The following is a 21,190-nucleotide window of genomic DNA, read 5'->3' as shown; positions in this document are numbered from 1 at the left end:
CTATCTGCTAGGGATAAAAACATGAATAACATACAGTCTGCCTATTAAAGTCTAGCAGGATAAACATCCTAGTCTTGTCGACAAGCATCTACATCATGACAAATCCGGAACAGAGAAAACGGTGCTGTTGTAGCAGAGAGAAATACCTAGGCGTTTTTGGTGTGAATTAAATATAGTTTACATAGAAGGCATTTGACTTAAAACTCAAAGATGTGAAAGGCACCAAGTAATGAAAGAATGTGATGGGCTTTATTAAAATGCAAGTAACTTAGTGTTGGGGCACGGGTTATTTTGAAGGGAAGTGGGGAGTAAGCTAGAGGGGTAAGGAGGGACTATGTCATGAAGAGTATTGAAAGTCAGATAGGAAATTAAGACCATAGACACCGTAGGGGACAGGGAGTCATTTAATGATTTTAAGGTGTTCAGTATCTGGCTCAATAGTGAAGGGAAAGCAGCTTGAGTGAGGCTGCATGTTCATCAGCTAGAAGATCTTGTAGGCATCTACATGAGAATTGAGAACAGCAGTGGTGGGGATGAAAGAAAGTGGGTAGAACTGAAAATATGCAGACATTTTCCTCTGCTTGAGGAGCCCTGCTTCTGTACTTGCCTATGGGGCACCTGTCACACCAGCCTACTTTTAGATTCCTTCCCTCAGAGCCTTTGTATGTACTATTCCATTTACCTGTTCCTTTTCTGAGAGGGCTTTTCCATTTCTTTTCTCTTCTTTTGGCCATGCAGAATGGCTTATGGGATCTTAGTTCCCTGACCAGGAGTTTAATTCGGGCTCACAGCAGTGAAAGCGCTCAGTCTTAACCACTGGACTGCCAGGGCATTCTCCTGAGAGGTCTTTTCTGATTACACTGTCTAGTTAGATCAAGAGAGATCAGTTATTATCTTAGCACCTTGTTATTTTATTCTGTAGAGTTTAATTTTTCTTCCTTCCTCCCCTCCCTCCCTTGCTTCATATTGGTCCCTCTTACTAGTTTGGAGGTTATGTGCAGTCTGATTTCCTTTCTAATTTTTTTTTTTTTTTTGACTGTGGGTCTGTTTCTGGTCTTTTCTGTTCCTTTGGTCTAAATGTCTGTCCTTATACCATTACTGTATTGTCTTCATTGCTCTTTCTTTATAGCAAATCTTGCAATCAGTATTTGTTTTTCACCATTTTTTTTTTCTTATCAAAATTGTTTTGGTTACTTTATATGCTTAGCATTTTCTTATAAGTTGTAGAATAAGCATGTCAGTTTCTACAAAACGCCCTGATGGGGAGAATTGATGTCTCAATAATAGTCTTCTGGTACTTTAAAAAAAATTATTATTATTTTTTTCTTCTGGTACTTTAACATGGCATAACTTTTCTTTATTTAAATATCTTTAGTTTTTTTTTTTTTCAGTGTTTTATGATTTTCATTTTATAGGTCATGCTCATATTTTGTTCATTTTATCCCCAGATATTTCTTGTTTTTCGATACTATTGTCAATGATACTGTATTTTAAAATTTCTTTTTCCAGTTGTTTGATGGTATATAAAAATGCAATATAAAGTTAACTTTGTAGTCTGTCTTACTAAATTAACTTAAAATTTTTTTTTAATTTATTTTTGGCTGCGCCGGGTCTTTGTTGCTTTGCAGGGGCTTTTCTCTTAATTGCTGTGAGTGGGGGCTACTCTTCATTGTGTTGTGTGGGCTTCTCACTATGCTGGCTCCTCATGTTGTGGAGCACAGGCTCTAGGCACATGGGCTTCAGTAGTTGCAGCACACAGGCTCAGTAGTTGTAGCTTGATGACCCTGGAGTGCACAGGCTTTGGTAGTTGTCACGCATGGGCATAGTTGCTCCGAGGCAGATGGAATCTTCCTGGACGAGGGATTGAACCCATGTCCCCTGCACTGGCAGGCAGATTCTCATCCACTGCACTACTGGGAAGTCTGTAAATTAACTTTTTAGTTCTAGTAGCTTTTGTGTATATTCCTTAGGATTTTCTTTTCTTAAAATAATGTTATTTCATTTTTGGCTGTGCTTGGTCTTCATTGTTGCACAGGCTTTTCTCTAGTTGCAGAGAGTGGGGGCTGCTCCTTGTTGCAGTGCGTGGGCTTCTCCTTGTGGTGGCTTCTCTTGTTGTGGAGCAGGGGCTCTAGGACATGTGGCTTTCAGTAGTTTCAGTTCCCAGGCTCTAGAGCACAGGCTCAATAGTTATGGTGCACAGGCTTAGTTGCTCCATGGCATGTGGGATCTTCCTGGATCAGGGATCGAACCTGTGTCTCCTGCATTGGCAGGCAGATTCTTTACCACTGAGCCACCAGGGAAGCCCCCTTAAGATTTTCTTAGTATATAATCATAATGTCTGCAGAGAAAATCAGTTTTGCTTCTTCATTTCCAATCAGTGTTCCTTTAGTTTTTTCTTGCCTTATTGCAGTAGCTAGATTAGAGATGTTCACTAAAAATAATGTAAGCCATGAGTATAATTTTAAGTTTTCTAGTAGCTCCACACTAAGACGTAACAAAAACTGTCATTAAATTTAATAACATTTTTTATTCCACTGTGTCCAGAATGTTAACATGTGTAGTAGTTTCCCTAGAGTAGCCATAATAACCACAAACCATGTGATTTAATTAGCAGGTTTATTCTTTCACAGTTTTGGAAAATCTTAAGTCTAAATTCAAGGTGTTGGCAGGGACATGCTTCCTCTCGTGACTCAAGAAAGAATCCTTCCTTGCCTTTTGCTACTTTGGTGGTTGTTGGCAAGTCATAGATATTGGACTGTTTGGATTTTCTGTTTCTTCTTATGTCAATTTTGGTAACGTGTGTCTTGAAAAAGTTGTCCTTTTCATCTATGTTGAATTTATTGGCATGAAAGTGTTTATAACTTTCTCTTGTTATTTTTTAAATGTCTAATGATTTGCTTTCTTTCATTGTAATGATCATTTCTCATTGATAATTTCTGCTTCCTGATTTTTTCCTGACTTAGAGGCTTTGATATCTATTGCCTGTCCATTTTCAATTTTGTTGATTTCTCCTCTTTTTATTTTTTCCTCTACATACTCTTGATTTAATTTGCTTTTCTTTTTCTAGCATCATAAGGTGGACACTTAGATTACTGATTGAAAAACTTTCCTCTTTTGTAATATAATTAGTAAAATAGGTAAAATTTAGAAGAATTTTCTTTTTTCTTTTTAATTAAAATTTTTATTCATTTATTTACTTATTTTTTGCTCTGCTGGGTCTTTGTTGCTGTGCATGGTTTTTCTCTAGCTTCGACGAGTGGGGCCTGTCCTGTAGTTCGGTGTACAGGCTTCTCATTGCAATGGCTTCTCTTGTGGAGTTTGAGCTCTAGGGTTTGGGAGATCAGTAGTGGCAGCTCACAGTTTCGAGAGTACAGGCTCAGTGGTTGTGGCACACAGGGCTTAGTTGCCCTGTGACTTGTGAAATCTTCCCAGATCAGGGATGGAACCCATGTGCCCTACATTGGCAGGTGGATTTTTAACCACTGGACCACCAGAGAAGTCCAAGAATTTCCTTTTAAACACTGCTTTAGCTTCATCTCACAAATTGATTTCTGTTATTTTCATTTGGGCTTCCCAGGTGGCGCTAGTGGTAAAGAATCTGCCTGCCAGTTCAGGAGACACAAGAGACGTGGGTTCAATCCTTGGGTTGGAAAGAACTCCTGGAGTAGGAAATCATACCCCATTCCAGTATTCTTGCCTGGAAAATAGTATAGGCAGATAGCCTGGCAGGCTACAGTCTGTGCAGTTGCAAAGAGTCGAACACAGCTAAGGGACTGATGAACACATGCACATTTTCATTTAGTTCAAAATACTTTCTAATTTCTCTTACAGTTTCTTTTTTGATTCATCGATTTATTGATGACGTAGAAGAGTGTTGTTTGGTTTTGAAATTTGATTCCATATTCTGTGTGTTTCATATGGGCTTCCCTGGTGGCTCAGCAGTAAAGAATCTGCCCGCACTGTAGGAGATTCGGGTTCAATTCCTGGGTCAGGAAGACCTCTGGAGGAGGAAATGGCAACCCACCTTAGTATTCTCACGTGAAAGTTTCATAGACAGAGGAGCTACAGTCCATTAGGTCACAAAGAGTTGGACATGACTGAGCAATGACAGTGACTCTGTATGTTTTATAATATTTTCAGATTGATCCAGGCTTGTTTTATGGGCCAGCATATGGTTTATCTTAGTGAATGTTCTATATGTACTTGAAGCGATTTTGGATTTTGCTGTTGTTGGAGTATTCTATAAATACTAACTGTGTGAAGTTAGTTGATAGTGTTCTTCAAATTCAAGTATCTTTCTGATTTTCTGTGTACCTGTTATATGCATTACTGAATGAGGAGTGTTGAATCCTCTTTAATTATGAATCTGTTTATTTCTTCTTTAACTTCTGTCAGTTTTTGCTCCATGTACTTTAATGCTCTCTTGTGAGACATGTACATGTTTAGGATTGTAATGTCTTGATGATTTAACTTTTAGTGTTACTATGAAATATTTCTTTTTATCTCTGCTCCCAAGTCTGCCTGTTGTTAGTATGGCCACTCTGGCTTTCTTGTGATTAAAATGAACATGATACATATTTTTGCATCCTTTAAAAAATACTTTATTTTTAAGAACAGTTTTACATTTACAGAGAGTTCTCTATATCCCAGACCCAGTTTCTTAACATCTTATATTAGTATATTGTATTTGTTACAATAAATGAGCCAGTATTGACACATTATTACTAACTAAAGTCTCTAGTTTATTCAGATTTCCCCAGTTTTTAACTAATGTCCTTTTTTTCTGTTCCAGAATCCCACCCAAATACATTTAGTTGTGTCTCCAGACTACTTTTGAGTATAGCAGTTTCTTAGATTTTCCTTGTTGTTGATGACTATGACACATTTGCCAAGTACTGGTCAAACATTTTGTAGGATGTCCCTCTATTGGAGTTGTTCTGATTTTTTTTTTCAAGGTTAGATTGAGGTTATATGTTTTTGTGAGGAAGGTTGCATAGATAAAGCCCCATTACAACATCTCAAGAGTACATATTATCAACATGATTTCTTTCATTTTTAGAGAGTTTACTTTTTTCTTTTTAAAAATATTTTTATTTGTTTATTTGACTCTGCTGGTCTTAACTGGAGCACATGGGACTTTGGTCTTCACTGCCACGTGCATGATCTTTTAGTTGTGGCACGTGAACTGTTAGTTGTGGCATGAGGAATCTAGTTTCCTGACCAGCGGCTGAACCCGGGCCCCCTCCATTGGGAGCATGGAGTCTCTCAGCCAGCGGACCATCCGAGAAGCACCTTGACATGGGATTTTGATGTCGGTCATAACTGCTTGGCTGATGTAGTGTTGGTCATGTTCTCCACTGCAAAGTTACTCTCTTCCCCACTTCCATTCTGTACTCTTACAAGAAGTCACTAAGCTCCTCCCACACATAAGGAGCAGGGGATCACACACTCTTTGAGGACAGAGTATTTGCTCCAGTTATTTAGAATTTTTTGCATTGAGAGAGTGGTCTCTTTTCCTTCATTTATTTATTCATATCAATTTGTATCAGGATGGACTTACAGGTGCTTATTTTATACTTTGGGTTATAATGCAGTCTTACCTTATTTGCTCAAATTGTTCTGACCCTGGCAATTGGGAGCTCTCTTAGTTGACTTCAGTTGGCTCCTGTGCTCCTTTGACACACACCCTTAAATGTGGGTTTGCTGTTGCTGTTGTCTGTTTGCATGTTTGTTAATTCTGGTGCTAAGTAAATGCTCCAGATTCATTTTTTTTCCCCACCTTGTTTTTTAAATTTTTTGCTCAAAAATTTTCAACTGAAATATAATTGATTTGTAGTGTTGTATTAGTTTTCAGTGTAGAGCAAAATAATTCAGTTGTGTGTGTGTGTATACACTGTATACATACATATATATATATTCTTTTTCAGATTCTTTTCTCTTATATAGGTTTTTACAAAATATTGATTATAGTTCTCTGTGCTATGCAGTAGATCCTTGTTGGTTATCTGTTTTATATATTGTTGTATATAAAGTCCTTTATTTTATATTTAGTAATGTGCATATATTGGGGCTTCCCTCGTAGCTCAGATGGTAAAGAATCTGCCTGCAATGTAGGAGACTCGTGTTTGATCCCTAGAGAAGGGAATGGGTACCCACTCCAGTATTCTTGCCTAAAGAATTCTATGGACAGAGGAGCCCTGATGAGCCACAGTCCATGGGGTCGCAAAGAACCGGACACAGTTGAGTGACTAACACTTCATTTCACTTGAATTCAGTGCGTATATGCTCATCCCAAACTCTTAATGTATCACTCCACCCCCTCTGCCACCTTTGGTAACCATAAGTTTATTTTCTGTGTCTGTGCAGGCTAATTTTGTGTAAAGGTTTCCTCTGCTTTATGAAAGTAGAGTGTACCTATGAAACCTTTCATAAACCAGTACGGTGTAAAGCAAAGAAACAGTTACCCTAGGACACATCTTGCTAACGGTTATGCACAATAAATTTAGATGAAGCACAGATGCTTTTAGACACAGTTCAAAGCTATGTCAGCTTGATGCTGATATGCTGAGTGTAGTTACTGGGGAGGGAGTTTGGTTACGCTTTTCTCCCTCCTCTGCTTGGGGTGCCTGCTGCCTTTAAAACTGCTTGCTGCAAAACAAATGCCATCCTATTTTTGCCTTTCACCTTTTTCCATAAAAGTGGTTTGTTTGTTTTTTCCAGATTTCTTTTGCATTAGCAAAAACCAGGTGCTTATATAGGTCTTTTGTAAAAGTGAAGTGGCATAAAGCAAACTTTTGAAAAGCAAGGGATACCTGTATTTCCTGTTCCAATCCTATAATTAATCATTTCTTCAAGAAGCCTTGGCTCCTTCTATTGGAAAATAGCGTTAGAAATCAAGATCCAGGTGCTAGGTGTGCTGATGGCTACTGGGGTGGCCTTAATTCTAGGTCTTCTTAGTTGATTGAGCAAGGAAATATACTTGTGTATATTAACCTATTATACACCTATGTCTGTAACTCTACCTATATGTCACAATCTGTATTTATATTAAACTAAATGAGTTCATAGTGAGCTCCCACTTTAATCCATTATTACATGGATACTCCTCCCCTTGTCTCTCTGTAAATTCCTAGTTAGTGAAAAAACGTGGCTCCCACCATCTGTCATCCATTTATGTAATTGTTCAGTACCAGTATACATGTATAACAGTGTCAGAGCTGTTAGCTCATAGCCCTGTGTGAAACCGTTTTATCAGCTAGAGTGCCTGTTTGCAGTTCCTGTTGCTTTTAAAGGCTGTACTCATTTCTAAAGTTAGTTTGGCTAGCATCTTGCCCTCCACATCCCCCAACCCTAACCCCTTCAGTGAAATTGTTTCATACATTTGTAATGTTCTCATGACCTACTTCATATTCCTTCAGGGTATCCCATGACATCCTCACTGGATTTAATAATTTTGCATACATTAAAATTCACTCTCTGTGCTCTGAAGTTCTGTGAATGTTGGCAAATGCTTAATGTCAGTATCTACCGTTACAGTATCAGATTGAATAGTTTTACATCTGTAAGAATCCCACACTTCAACTCTTCAACCCTCTGCCAAAACCCCACAGCCCTGGAAACCGCTGATCTCTTTACTCATTCTGTAGTTTTGACTTTTCCAGAATGTCATATAAAAAGGGTCATATAAAAAACAGCCTTTTCAGACTGGCTTCTTTCCCTTTGCAATATGCACTTAAGGTTCCTCCAAGTCTTTTTGTGGCTTGATAGCTCATTTATCACTGAATGTATCAGGTTTTTGTTTGTTTTGTTTTTTAATCTATTCACCTGTTGAAGGACTTTTTCTTTGCTTCCAGTTTTTGGTGATTATGACTAAAGCTGCTGTCAACATTATATGTAGGTTTTATATGGATGTATGTTTTCAAATCAGTTACGTAAGTACCTAGGAGTGTGATTGCTGGTACAATCACACTCCTTAGAAGGAGTTTACAGGGATTGTCAGCTTATGTCTAGCTTTCTAAGAAACTGTTAAACTGTCTTTCAGAGTGGCTGTTCCATTTTACTTTCCCATGAGCAATGATTGGAAGTTTCTGTTCGACATCCCTTTCAGCATTCAGTATTGTCAATTTAAAAAAAATTGTTAGCCATTTTAATGAAAGTGAAAGTCACTCAGTCATGTCCAACTCTTTGCGACTCCATGGACTGTAGCCTGCCAGGCTCCTTTGTCCATGGAATATTCAGGCAAGAATACTTTAGTGGGTAGCCTTTCCCTTCTCCTAGGGATCTTGCCAACCCAGGGATTGAACCCTGTCTCTCTCATTGCAGGCAGTTTCTTTACTGTCTGAGCCACCTGGGAAGCCCATTTTAATACGTCTGTATTATTGCATCTCATTATTTCAACTTGCATTTCTCTAATGACTAAATATGTTGAGCATTTTTTCATATACATATTTGCCATGTGTATGTATTCTTTGATAACGTGTATGTGCGGATCTTTCACCCATTTCCTAATTGGATTGTCTGTTTTCTTACTGTTTAGATCTCTCTGTGTTTTTGCTATGTTTCGGATATCAGCTCTTTATCAGATATGTCTTTTGCAAATATTTTATCTCTTTGGCTTGTCTTTTCATTCTCTTTGTCTTTAGCTGAGCATAGGTTTTTAGTAGAGTCTATCTTGTCTGTTTTTTTTCTTGGATTGTGCTTTTGCTATTGTATGTAAAAATTCATTGTCAAACCTGAGATCTCATAGAGATTTTTCGCCTGTATTTTCTTCTACAAGTTTTATAGTATTGCATTTTACATTTGGTCTGTGATTCATTTTGAATTATTCTTATAGCAAGTATAAGGTCTCAGCCTTGTTGTGTATGGAAATCTAACTTTTCCACTTGTACTTGTTGAGGCTGTCTTTTCTCCATTTGTCTTTGCTCCTTTGTCCAGTCAGTCACTTTTTTAATGGTACTTTTAATGCATTCGTGTCTTTGTATTTAAAGCATATTTCCTGTAGATAGCTTAGAGTTGAGTCTTTTTTTTTTTTTTTCTTTTTTTTTTTTAGAGTTGAGTCTTACATTTTTATATCTGGTCTAATAATTTCTGCCTTTATTTAGGAGTGTTTAGACCATTTGATAATTTGCTTTTCAAAATAGCCTTTATTGAGATATAACTTATACGCCATAAAATTCACCTATTTAAAAGGTTCAATTCAGTTGTTCTTAGAATATTTAGAGTTTTACAGCCATTGGCATAATCTTATTTAGAGCATTTTCATCACAGTGGAAATAAATCTTTGTCCATTCATGGTCATGATCCAGCTCTCCTCTCTCCCACCCCAGCCCTAGGCAACCACTAGTCTATTTTTTGTCTCTGTAGATTTGCTTATTCTGAACATTTCATATAAATAAAGTCATATAGTATGTGATTTTTTATGAATGGCTTCATTACAGGATAATATTTTTGAGGTTCTTGTTGTTATATATATCGGTATTTCCTTTAAAAAAAAAATTGTGGTGAAACTTGCCTGGTGATCCAGGGGCTCAGACTCCAAGCTCCCAGTACAGAAGGCTCAGGTTCAATCCCTGGTCAGGGAACTAGATCCTACGTTCCACAACTGAAAAAAAAGATCCTGGGCCACACAACAAAAGATTCTGCATGCCTCAGGGAAGAGCAGAGATACTGAGTGCCACAACCAAGACTTGATGCAGCCAAATAAGTAAATAAATAAGTAAAAATATTTTCTTAGAAATTATTTAAAAATTGTGTCGTAACTCCCATCATGTAAAATTCATATTAACAACTTAAAAATCTATTAATACAATGCAGTGGCATTTACTACATCCTCAAGGATATGCAACTGTTATCACTGTCTAGCTCCAGAGTGTTTTTATCACTCTGAAAGGAAACCCTTTTCCCTTTAAGCAGTCACTCCCCATTCCCTTTTCCCCTCCGTCCTCTTCCTGACAACCGTTAGTCTTGCTTCCTCTGTAGATTTGCTTGTTCTGGATAGTTATTGTAAATGGAATAGTACAATGCGTGACTTCTGTGTCTGGGCTTTTTTCGCTTAGCATAATACCTTCTAGATTAATCCACGTCACAGCATGACTCAGTAGTACTTCATTCCTTGTATGGCTGAATAGTACTCCATTGCATGGAAATTCCACATCATGACTTGATGGACATTTGGGTTGTTTCTACATTTTGGCTATTTTGAGTAGTGTTGTGATGAATATTTGTATCCAGGTTTTTATACGGACTTTTTTTTTAGATTTATATGTATTTTTTGAAATTGAGGTATAGATGATGTCTTAAGTTTCAGGTTACAATGTAGTGATTCACAATTTTTAAAAGTTATCCTCCATTTATAGTTATAAAATACTGGCTATGTTCCCTAGGCTGTGTAGTATATATCCTTGTAGCGTATTTATTTTATACATAGTAGCTTGTACCTTTTAATCCCCAACCCCTATCTTGTCCCTCCCCTCTTCCCTCTTCCTTTTGGTCACCACTAGTTTGTTTTCTCCATCTGTGAGTCTGTTTCTTTTTTGTTATATTCACTAGTTTGTTTTATTTTCTAGATTTCGCATATAATGCCATACAGAATTTGTCTTTCTCTATCTAACTTGTTTCACTAAACCTAATATCCTCAAGTCTGTCCACATTGTTGCAAATGGCAAAATTTCATTCTTCTTACATAGTTAAGTAGTATTCCATTTTGTGTATGTATGCATGTATCATCTGTTGATGGACATTTAGGTTGCTTCCATATCTTGGCTATCAAAAATAATGCTGCTGAAAACATTGGGGTGCATATATCTCTTCAAATTAGGGTTTTCCTTTTTTTCCCCCAAGTATTTGCCCAGCATTGGAATTGCTGGGTTATATGGTAGTCCTGTTTTAGTTTTTTGAGGAACTGCCATACTGTTTTCCACAGTGGAGGCACCAGTTTACACTGCCACCAATTTACACCGCCACCAATTTACACCGCCACCAATTCACACCGCCACCAATTCACACCGCCACCAATTTACACTGCCACCAACAGTGCAGTTCCCTGGTTTCCACATCCTTACCAGCACTTGTTACTTGTGTTCTTTTTGAAGCTAGCCATTCCGACAGGTGTGAGGTCATATCTCATTGTGGTTTTGATTTGTGTTTCTCTGATGACTAGCAGTGTTGAGCATCCTTTCAAGTATTATGGACATACATTTTCATTTGTCTTGGTGTAGATTGCTTAGATTTAGTGAAATTATTGATACAGTTGGGTTTGCATGCATTATCTTGCTATCTGTTTTTAATGTCCTGTTATTTGTTTCTTTTTGGATTGAGTCTATTTTAGTATTCCATTTATCACCACATTGATTTATTAACTATACATCCTTTTTTTTTTTAAGTAGTTGGCTTAAAATTTATTACATGCATCTTTAGCTTTCAATAGTTTGCCTTCAAATAGTATTATACTACTTCATGTACAACCTAGGACTTTTAATTTTGTGTATTTCATTCTCTTCCATTCTTCTTCATCATCAAAAGAGGATAATACTAGTTACACCTTGTTGGGTTTTTAGGAGTATGAAATGAGATAATGCATGTAAAATATTTAGAGTATCGCTCATGCTTTTATTTATTTTGAGAATAATAGAAGACGACTGACTTCATTTGAAGTTCTTGAATCTGCAGATTGCAAGTTTCTTTTTAGGTTGCTTCAACTACCCATTTCCTTGATCACACCCAAGATTATTGGTTCTCAGTTCTAACTGTATATTATGGTTAACTGGGCCTCTTAAAATTTTTTGATGGGAGGATGCCACCCTTAGAAATTCTTACTTCCTTGGTCTGATTTTTTTTTTTTTTTTTTTAAGTATTCCAGCAGGCTCCAGTGTTTAGATAGAATAGAGAACCATTGCCCTAGACTTTATCATCATGATGTATAACTTAAAATATTTTCAGCATCTAATTCTGACTTCTGTCTCTCTTTTGCTAGCTTGTACTTTAATACCCTGTTTTGATATTTCTTTGGAGAAGGAAATGGCAACCCACTCCAGTATTCTTGCCTGGAAAATCCCATGGATAGAGGAGCCTGGCAGACTACAGTCCATGGGGTCGCAAAGAGTTGGACACGACTGAGCGACTTCACTTTGATGTTTCTTGGATTCTATCCAGACCACCAGGCCATTGTTCACACCACTTTTTTCACTGTCCCTCATCCCCCTGATACAGTAACTTCTTTCCTTACCCAATTACATTGATTCATTGAAAAAATAAAAAGTTAATGCCTACTAATGTTCTGTACTATTTTGTGAGGTCAAGTTACCATCTCTTGTTTCCTGCTTCCTTCACTGTAATTAGGGTAAAACTTCAGCACCGATAAAACACAGTCCTTTGCAAACTTTGTGTTCCCTTAAACCTGAGCAGTAGAGTGTGACTAAAGAAAACAAACAGCAATGCTGTCTCTCTTTAAGCTTATGGCCATAAATGCCATCAGCATTACGTAGCCATTTATGCTTCTGCTTTGATTACTAAACAGAGTACTTAATCTCTTTTCTTCCTTTACTTTTCTCTCTCCCTCTACTGCATCCTCCATCTGTGCTGCATCTCCTCACCTAATAAGAATTTAGCTCCTGCTGTTATCTTTTGTCTCCCCTGCATCACCCTTCTTTCCTTCTGAATCATATTTGCTAGCATAAAAACATGCTGTAACATCTCAAATCTCTCTCTGTCATATATACACACACCCCTTTTTGTTTCATGTATAGCAAAATTTGTTGAAAAGACTTGCTTGTATTGTCTCTATTTTCTTTCTTTGCATTTTCTCTCCAACGTGCTTGAGGCTGACTCTTCATCTTCATCTGCTGAACCCGCTCTGGTCAGTGTTCTCAGTCTTAAAGCCACTCTACCTCTCATCAGCATTTGACACGATTGATGAGTCCCTGTGTTTGGAATAATCTCACTTATTTTCTGGATGCCATATCATCCTGATTATTTCCTGATTTATGGCAGTTCCTTCTCCGTCAGTTGTGTTTTCTAGCTTCTCTTACCTTACCTCAAAGTTGGAATGCCCTAGGCTTAGGCCTTAGACCTTTTCTACATCAGTATAGATATCTTACTTAATACTGTGATTATTTTATCATCAGTTCGCTGCTGACTGTGGCCTTGATATTTTTATCAAACTCCACACTGTTGGACTGCCTTCTCTAATTTGTATGTTTTAGTAGGCATCTGAAACTTGTCTGATACAGACTTTGGGTTTATTTACTCAAACTCACTTTTTTTCGCACTCTCGATGTCTGGCATCAGCCATTCACCCGCTCAGTTAGGCCCCACGCTGGCTGTCCTTAGTTTCTGTGTTTTGCCTCTTACCTCCAATTCATCAGTAGCAGTTTTATCTTTAACCTGTATCTCAAATCCTGCCATCTCTTATCACTCCCTCCGTAATATGTCATTATTATCTCTTCCTGCACTGCTGAAGATACCTTCTAACTCTTTCCCTGCTTCTGCTCTGTTCTCCCTCTGTGTACAGCAGCTGCTGTGATTTTTTAAAAGACATAAATAATAGCACATCACCCTCATCTGGAGGCTGCTGGTCACTTCCCAGCACACTTAGAGTAAAATCTAAAGACCTTACCTAACTTGAAAGGTGCTGTATGATTTCCCCCTTCACTGACTTCATCTTTGTACTCCCTAAGTTCCAGAGCCATCTCCTTCTTGCTGTTCCTCAAAGATAAAGGAATTGACCTGCCCTTAGGCTTTTATTTTTTATTTCTTTTTCCTTGCAGTGTTTTCTATCATCATATGATTTACTCTTTCCTATTACTTCAACCTCTGCTCAGATTTTACTTCCTTAACTTCTTCAAAGAGATCTTCCTTGATTGGACTATAAAAAGCACTTCAGTATAAGCACTTCATATAAACACTTCAATATAATTTTCTTACTCTGCTTTATTTTTTATTCACAGCATGTTTGCTTTCTGAAATTATTTATAAGTCTATACTTGTTTACGGAATATTTCCCAACTGTAATGTAAGCTCCATAAAGATATGGCCTTTTGTATTTTCATTGCTTTAATTCCCCTCATTTAGAACAAGGAGTGAGATTCAGTCATAGGTTGTTGATGTACCAGCAGTGATTGTTTGGCAAACATAAAAGCTCCTTCCCGTTAGCCGCAAAACTGTAAAATAATTATGAATAATCTAAACAAACAATCTGGAGGACATGGATGGAGAAAATCATGAGACTTTACTTACAGGCTATTAACAGCAACAAAAAAAGACCTGAATAAAAAGGAAAGCCATACCATACTCACTTGACTGGAGAACTTAATGTAAGGATGCTTGTTTTCCTTAAATCTGAGTTTTAGACCTGTTCCTAACAAAGATCTCTACTTTCTTCCTCCCAAAACTTAAGAAGCTTGGATGAATAAACCTGGATTTTTTTTTTTTTTTTTCACTTTTCCAATGAGTATTTATTCTTAGTTAAGCCAGCCATGATTCAGGATCCCAGGGTGCGGATCACCCCAGGTGCCCCTTGATTGCCCTGAGAAGGATGGAGGACAGAAGAGGTGAGGAGGAGCCAGTTCGGATCTTCCCAGGAAATGTGCCTTCTGCCTGGCGATCGTCCCAGGCTGATAGCCAGGATATAGGGTGGAGGGACTTGTACACACACCAATATCATTCACACATGGGGACATCACCCCCTTTAGCAGGCATTGCCTCCTCACAGCTGTGGAAGTCCAGTTTTGCCAGCAGTTCCTGGTTTGGTTCTTGTTGGAGAAGCGGCTGTTAAAAGGAGCAGGCTGGTAGATTTTTATTTTGATTTTGATGTTTTCTGCCATAGTGCTGGCTCCTAAAGATACCCCTGAAGCCACTATGTGATCCTCATCAAAGACACCAGTCAAGTTTTTAAAACGGAAAAGTTTTAAAAAAAGGTGAAGAGGGAGTTTATTTACCAGATCAAAAAACATGCAGAACTATTACAGTTAACTGTGGGTGGTACTAGCTTGGAAGTTGGCTAATGAAACAAAATAGAAGTTAAGTTTTTGTTTTTAAGATTATATGGAATTTTAGTATTTATGATTTTAGTATTTAGTATGTAGATAAAAGTGAGAGAAGAATGTAAGTTAACCTTTCCATTATAAGTAGATGACATGATTATAAATACTATAGAGCATTTGTAAAGCTGTGATACCCTGTAGATATATTTGAGGTGTGTGGAGCTCTTACAGTTTGGGATCTAATTAACTATGCCTTTGGGTCATCTTCTGTTTCATAAACTATTTCCCTCACTCCTTGACAACTTTAATTTTTTGATCTGATAGTGTGCTTACCTCTTTTCCTTTTAATTTGTTATTATTTTCACTGTGTATTTAGTAGTCAAATGAACTTAATAGAGTTTTTTCATAAGCTATCATTAAATAGACTGTGAATGAGACTGAAATGCATTAAGCATATATGTTTTGCTGCTTTGTGATACCTATTGCTGTTCTTTTTTTAAATTTATATATTTGGCTGTTTTGAGTTTTGGTTGCAGCGCACAGGCTAAAAGTTGCCCTGTGGCATGTGGAATTTTCCCAGACCAGGGATTGAACCCATATCTGCTGCATTGGCAGGAGAATTCTTAACCACTGGACCACCAGGGAAATTCGTATCTATCTTTTTGAATCAGTGCTTTTGTTTTCTTCCAGTAAATACCCAGGAGTAGAATTGTTGGATTGTTATGATAGTTTTATTCTTAATTTTTTGTGGAGTGTCCATATTGTTTTGCATACAGTTTCCCATTAAATAGCTGGTCTTTTTGTCTTCTTGATTGTTTCCTTTACTGTGCAAAAGCTTTTGAGTTTGATGCAGTCCCAATTGTTTATTTTGTTCCCTTGCCTGAGGAGATATATCCAAAAAAATATTACCAAGACTGTTGTTAAATAGTGTGCTGCCTATATTTTATTCTAGAAGTTTTGTGGTTTCCGGTTTTATATTTAAGTCTTTAATCCATTTTGAACTTATTTTTGTGCATGATGTGAGAAAGTAGTTCAGTTTGTTTCTTTTGCATGTAACTTTATAGTTTCCCAGTGCCATTTATTGAAGAGGCTGTGTTTCCTCCACTGTGTATTCTTGACTCCTTTGTCATAGGTTAATTGCCCATAAAAACAGATTCGTTTTGGCACACTTTATTCTATTTCATTGATCTGTGTATCTGTGTTTGTTCCAGTGCCATGCTGTTTTGATCACTGTAGCTTTATAGTATAGTTTGAAATCAGCTCATGTGGTACCTTCAGCTTTGTCTTCCTTTCTCAAGATTATTTTGGCTTCCTTTCTCAAGATTTGGGGTTTTTTTGTGTTTCCATACAAATTTTAGAATTATTTGTCCTAGTTCTGTGAAATATGCCATCGATATTTTGATAGAGACTAGCATGAATCCCTAGATTGCCTTGGATAGTACATTAGTTCATCTAGTCCATGAGAACGGTATATCTTTCCATCTGTTTTGTCTTCAGTTTCTTTCATCAGTTTTGCAAATACAGATCTTCCACTTCCTTAGTTGAATTTATTCCTAGATACTTGTTTTTGATGTAGCTGTAAATATATTCTTAATTTATCTTTCTGATCATTAATTGTTAATGTATAGAAATGCAGCAATTTCTGTATATTCATTTTGTATTCTGCAATTTTGCCGAATTCAGTGATGAGTTCTCATTGCTTTTTTATTTGGCTGTGCTGGTTCTTTGTTGCTTTGCAGACTTTTCTCTAGTGGGGGCTACTCTTCCTTGCAATGTGTGGGCTTCTCATTGGAGGGGCTTCTCTTGTTGCAGAGCACGGATTCTAGGGCACTTGGGCTTCAGTAGTTGCTGCATGTGGGCTCAGTAATTGTCATTCCTGAATTCTAGACCACAGGCTTAATAGTTGTGGCACGTGAGTTTAGTTGTCCCATGGCATGTGGGATCTCTCTGGACCAGGGATTGAACCCATGACTCCTGCATTGGCTGGTGAATTCTTTACCACTGAGCAACCAGGGAAGTGCCTCCCCCCATCCCCACCCCATCCCTTTGTTTTTTTCTCTTTTAGCCATACTGTGTGGCTTGTGGGATCTTAGTTCCCCAACCAGGGAAACTATTGAACCCATGTCCTCAGCCATGAAAGGATGGAGTTCTAACCACTGGACCACCAGGGAATTCCCTCAGGATTTTCTATGTATAGTATCATGTCTTCTGCACACAGTGAGTTTTATTTCTTCCTTTCCAAATTTGATTCCCCTTTTGTTTCTTTGATTTGCTATGGCTGGAACTTTCAATACTATGTTTAATAAAAGTGGTAAGAGGTGGGTATCCTTGTCTTTTTCCTGATCTTAGAGGAAATGCTTTCAGCTTTTCACTATTGAGTATGATTTTTTAATGTGGTGTATTACGTTGATTGATTTGTGTATCTTGAACCATCCTTGCATCCCAGGAATAAATCCCACTTGATTATGATGTATGATCTGTTTAATGTATTGTTGAATTTGGTTTGCTAATATTTTGTTGAGGATTTTTACATCTGTATTTATCAGTGATATTGGCTGGCCTGTATTTGTGTGTGTGTGTGATACTCTCTGGTTTTGGTGTGGGGTGATTCTGGCCTCGTAGAATGAGTTTGGAAGTGCTTGTTCTTCTGCAATTCTTTGGAATAGTTTTGAGAAGGTTAGGTGTTTTTCTTCTCTAAATGTTTGGTAGAATTTATATGTGAAGTTATCTGGCCCTGGACTTTGGTTTGTTGGGAGGTTTTTTTTTTTTAATTGCTGATTAAGTTTTATTACTGGTAATCTGTTTATATTTACTGTTTCTTTCTGATATAACTTTGGAGATTGTACATTTCTAGGAATTTGTTCGTTTCTTCTAGGTTGTCCATTCTATTGTCATATGATTGTTCATAGTAATCTCTTATAATAATTTGTATTTCTGTGGTGTGGGTTGTAACCTCTTCATTTCATTTTCTATATTATTTATTTGGGCCCTTTTTTTTCATGATGTGTCTGGCTAAATGTTTATCAGTTCTGGTTATCTTTTCAAAGAATCAGTTCTTAGTTTCACTGATCTATTCTTTTTTTTTTGCCTCTATTTCTTTTATTTCTGCTCTGATCTTTATGATTTCTTTTCCTCTACTAACTTTGGGTTTGATTGCTCTTCTTTTTCTCATTCCTTTATTTATTTTTCTTTTTTTCCCCTCATTCCTTTAGCTATAAGTTTAGGTTATTTATTTGAGATTTTTCTTGTTTTCTGAGGTAGGTTTGGGTAAGGTAAGCTTGTGTAGGTAAGCTTCCTTCTTAGAACTGCTTTTCCTACATTATCATAGATTTTTGATTGCTATATTTTAATTTCTTCTTTTTGACATCATATTTTATATTTTTTTGTTTTCTGTATCCCTTAACTACTTACTGCAGATGTAAATGATTTTACTACATTGGTCTTTTAATCTTCCTTTGTAAGTGGTTGATTTACTACCTTTACTTTATATCTGCCTTTATCAATGAGATTTTTCCTTTTGTAACATTTATTTTTCTAGTTGTAACCTTTTATTTTCCACATGAGAGAAGTCTCTTTAACATTTTTTCTAAAAATACTAGGTCTTGAGCCCTTGGTGAAAGTAGCTGGGTCTTGAGGCAGATAGGGTGGGTGTCGTTAGCTGGCTGGGCCACAGATTGGTAGGGCCTGGGTAGCCACACGGCTTGAGGTGTCCCAGTACTGGCACTGACTGGGACAGGTCAGTGAGCTGGGACAAGGTCCCAGTGCTAATAAGTTAGAAGATTCCAAAATGACATTTGCCAGCCCCAGTGTGTTCATGGTGTATGAGCTCCCAAAATGGTTGCTGCCAGTATCTGTGTCCACAGGGTAAGCTCCAGTTGCCTTCTGCTGTTCAAGAGATTCTCCAAGATTAGCAGGTAGGTCTAACCCAGGTTTCTTTCAAATTACTGCTTATGCCCTGGCTCTCAGTGTGTGAGATTTTGAGTGTGCCCTTTTAAAAGTTGAGTCTTTATTTCCTAGAGTCCTTTGACTCTCCTGAAAGTAAGCCTCAGCGGCCCTCACAGCCAAACATTGTAGGCGCTCATCTTCCTGTTTGCAGTCTCTGGGTTAGGGAGCCTGATGTGGGGCACCCTGGGGAGTTACTTCTGCATTTGTAATTATCCTGTTTGTGGTTCCCACCTGGAGGTGTGGTTCTCTACCATATCCTGTCTCTAGCCCTCTTGTTTGTTTCATTGTTACTTTGTATTTTCAGTTGTAGAGCATCTTTTCTGCTAGTTTTCAGGTCTTACCAGTGTTCCTCTGTAAATAGTTGTGACTTTGGTGTGCCCTTGGGAGGAGGTGGGCTCCCTGGTGGCTCAGCTGGTACAGAATCCTCCTGCAATGTGGGGACCAGGGTGCGATCCCTGGGTTGGCAAGATCCCTTGGAGAAGGGAACAGCTACCCACTCCAGTATTTTGGCCTGGAGAATTCCATGGACTGTATATCCATGGGGTCATAGTAAAGAGTCGGACATGACTCTGCAACTTTCACCTTCACTTCACTTGGGAAGAGGTAAGCTCAAGGTCTTTCTATTCTGCCATCTTGACCACTTTTTTATCCAGTCGTTTTAGCATTCATTTGATGATTCTTTCTTGAATCTGAATCTGAATACTGTGATGCTTGTAAAATGGCTTTTAATAATTTCTTATGTGTTTATTATGTTATATTCTGTTTTGAAGAGTCTTCCTTTGCTTCTTTCACTTTTATTCATTTATTTTATAATATCAGCAGTGTGGACTCAAGGCCTAAAAAAAAGTCAGTGTTTTATTAGTCCATTACTGTCACTCATTTTGATGCTCAACTTGTTCCCAGATTGGCCAGTGGGAGACTCTTCAAGCAGTTTCAGTCCCCTTTTGATAGAACCCCCCGTTAGTCTTTGAGTAGTGCTTTCCCCCGCCCTTGTATAAAATATTCTAGGTGTATCCTGTGTTATTTTTTTTATAACAATTTTTAAAAATTGTTTTTTTTTAAAAATAACAATTCCTGCCTTGGAATTGGCCATTTCTCCAAGGAGCTCTTGGAGCTCTTGACTGGAAATGTCATAAAGAAACAAAGATTTAGGTGCTGGGCTTGTTTGTTGCTGGTGGAGTGACACAGCTTCTGGGTTTTTGTTTTTTTTAATAGCAGAAAGGAGGAGGAGATACACTGACTCACACATACATATTTTACAGTTTTATTGAGCTGTGATTTATACACCACACAGTTCATCTGTTTAAAATATATAATTTACTGATTTTTAGTGTAGTCACAGATTGCTCAACTATCACCACAAACAATTTTAGAACATTTTTATTCCCTCAAAGAAACCCCCTACCCATTATCAGTCTTCCCTATTTCCCCTCACCCTCAGGCCTAGCAGCCAACCACTTTTTCTATGGATTTGCCTGTGCTGCATCATATAAGTGGAATCATACTATCGGTCTTTGGTGACTGACTTCTTCCACTTAGCATGTTTTAAGGGTTCATCCATGTTGTGGCATGTATTACTACTTAATTTTTTTATTGCTGAACAATAATAGTTCATTGTATGAATATACTATATTTATCTCTATCAGTTGATGGACATTTGGACTGTTACCATTTTTTGTAACCAATAATGTTCACACACATGTATTGAAACATTTTTATTTTTGAATTATTTTAGGTTTACAGAAAGGTTGAAAAAATAGCACAGAGAATTCCTGTATTTTTCTATGGCTGACATTTTATATTACCGTGATACATTTTTCAAAACTAAGACATCAATACTGTTAAATTGTTGTTAACTGAAATCCAGATTTTATTTTAATTTGACTAATTTTTACATTAATAAAAGATTTCTGTGATCCAGTTCAAGGTGCACATGCCTTCAGTGTATATATATTTTAAAATTGTGAGTTCATACCGATACCTCTTAATTCCATTCTCAAATAGAGATTCTTACTTGTCTTATCCCATCCCTTAGTTATATCTCCCTTTTCTCATAGCAAAAACTCTGGCTTCCAACAATTATGCCGTTGTAGAGTTCATATTGAATAATTTCAGAATTGTTACAAACATACCAGTATTAAAAAAACAAGCCTTCTAAGTTAAGGTTAAGATTTATTTTCAGTTCTTCATGTTAAATTGTCCAAACTTTACTTGGATTAGTTTTCCTTTTTCATTCTCTTCTATGTGATTACATTATCAGTTTGATA

General features: G+C 37.3%; 1 protein-coding gene across 3 annotated transcripts in view; it reads left to right on the top strand.

Moving 5' to 3' along the window:
• The window catches only part of DENND4C (DENN domain containing 4C), a 111,373-nt gene that overhangs the window by 3,656 nt on the left and 86,527 nt on the right, over positions 1 to 21,190 (top strand). The window contains exon 1 of one of the 3 annotated variants that reach the window (XM_061132124.1): positions 17,088 to 17,195. The exons of 1 other annotated variant lie outside the window; for it this stretch is intronic. In XM_061132124.1, the coding sequence (XP_060988107.1) occupies positions 17,168 to 17,195 (28 nt within the window). In that variant the 5' untranslated portion in view covers positions 17,088 to 17,167. Of the gene's footprint in view, positions 1 to 17,087; positions 17,196 to 21,190 lie in introns of those variants that run through there. One more of the 3 variants, XM_061132122.1, reaches the window with a different exon arrangement.

This window comes from Dama dama, chromosome 29 (genome assembly GCF_033118175.1).
Source record: "Dama dama isolate Ldn47 chromosome 29, ASM3311817v1, whole genome shotgun sequence".
Classification (NCBI taxonomy): Eukaryota; Metazoa; Chordata; class Mammalia; order Artiodactyla; family Cervidae; genus Dama; species Dama dama.
This window is presented reverse-complemented; position numbering and strand designations above follow the sequence as displayed.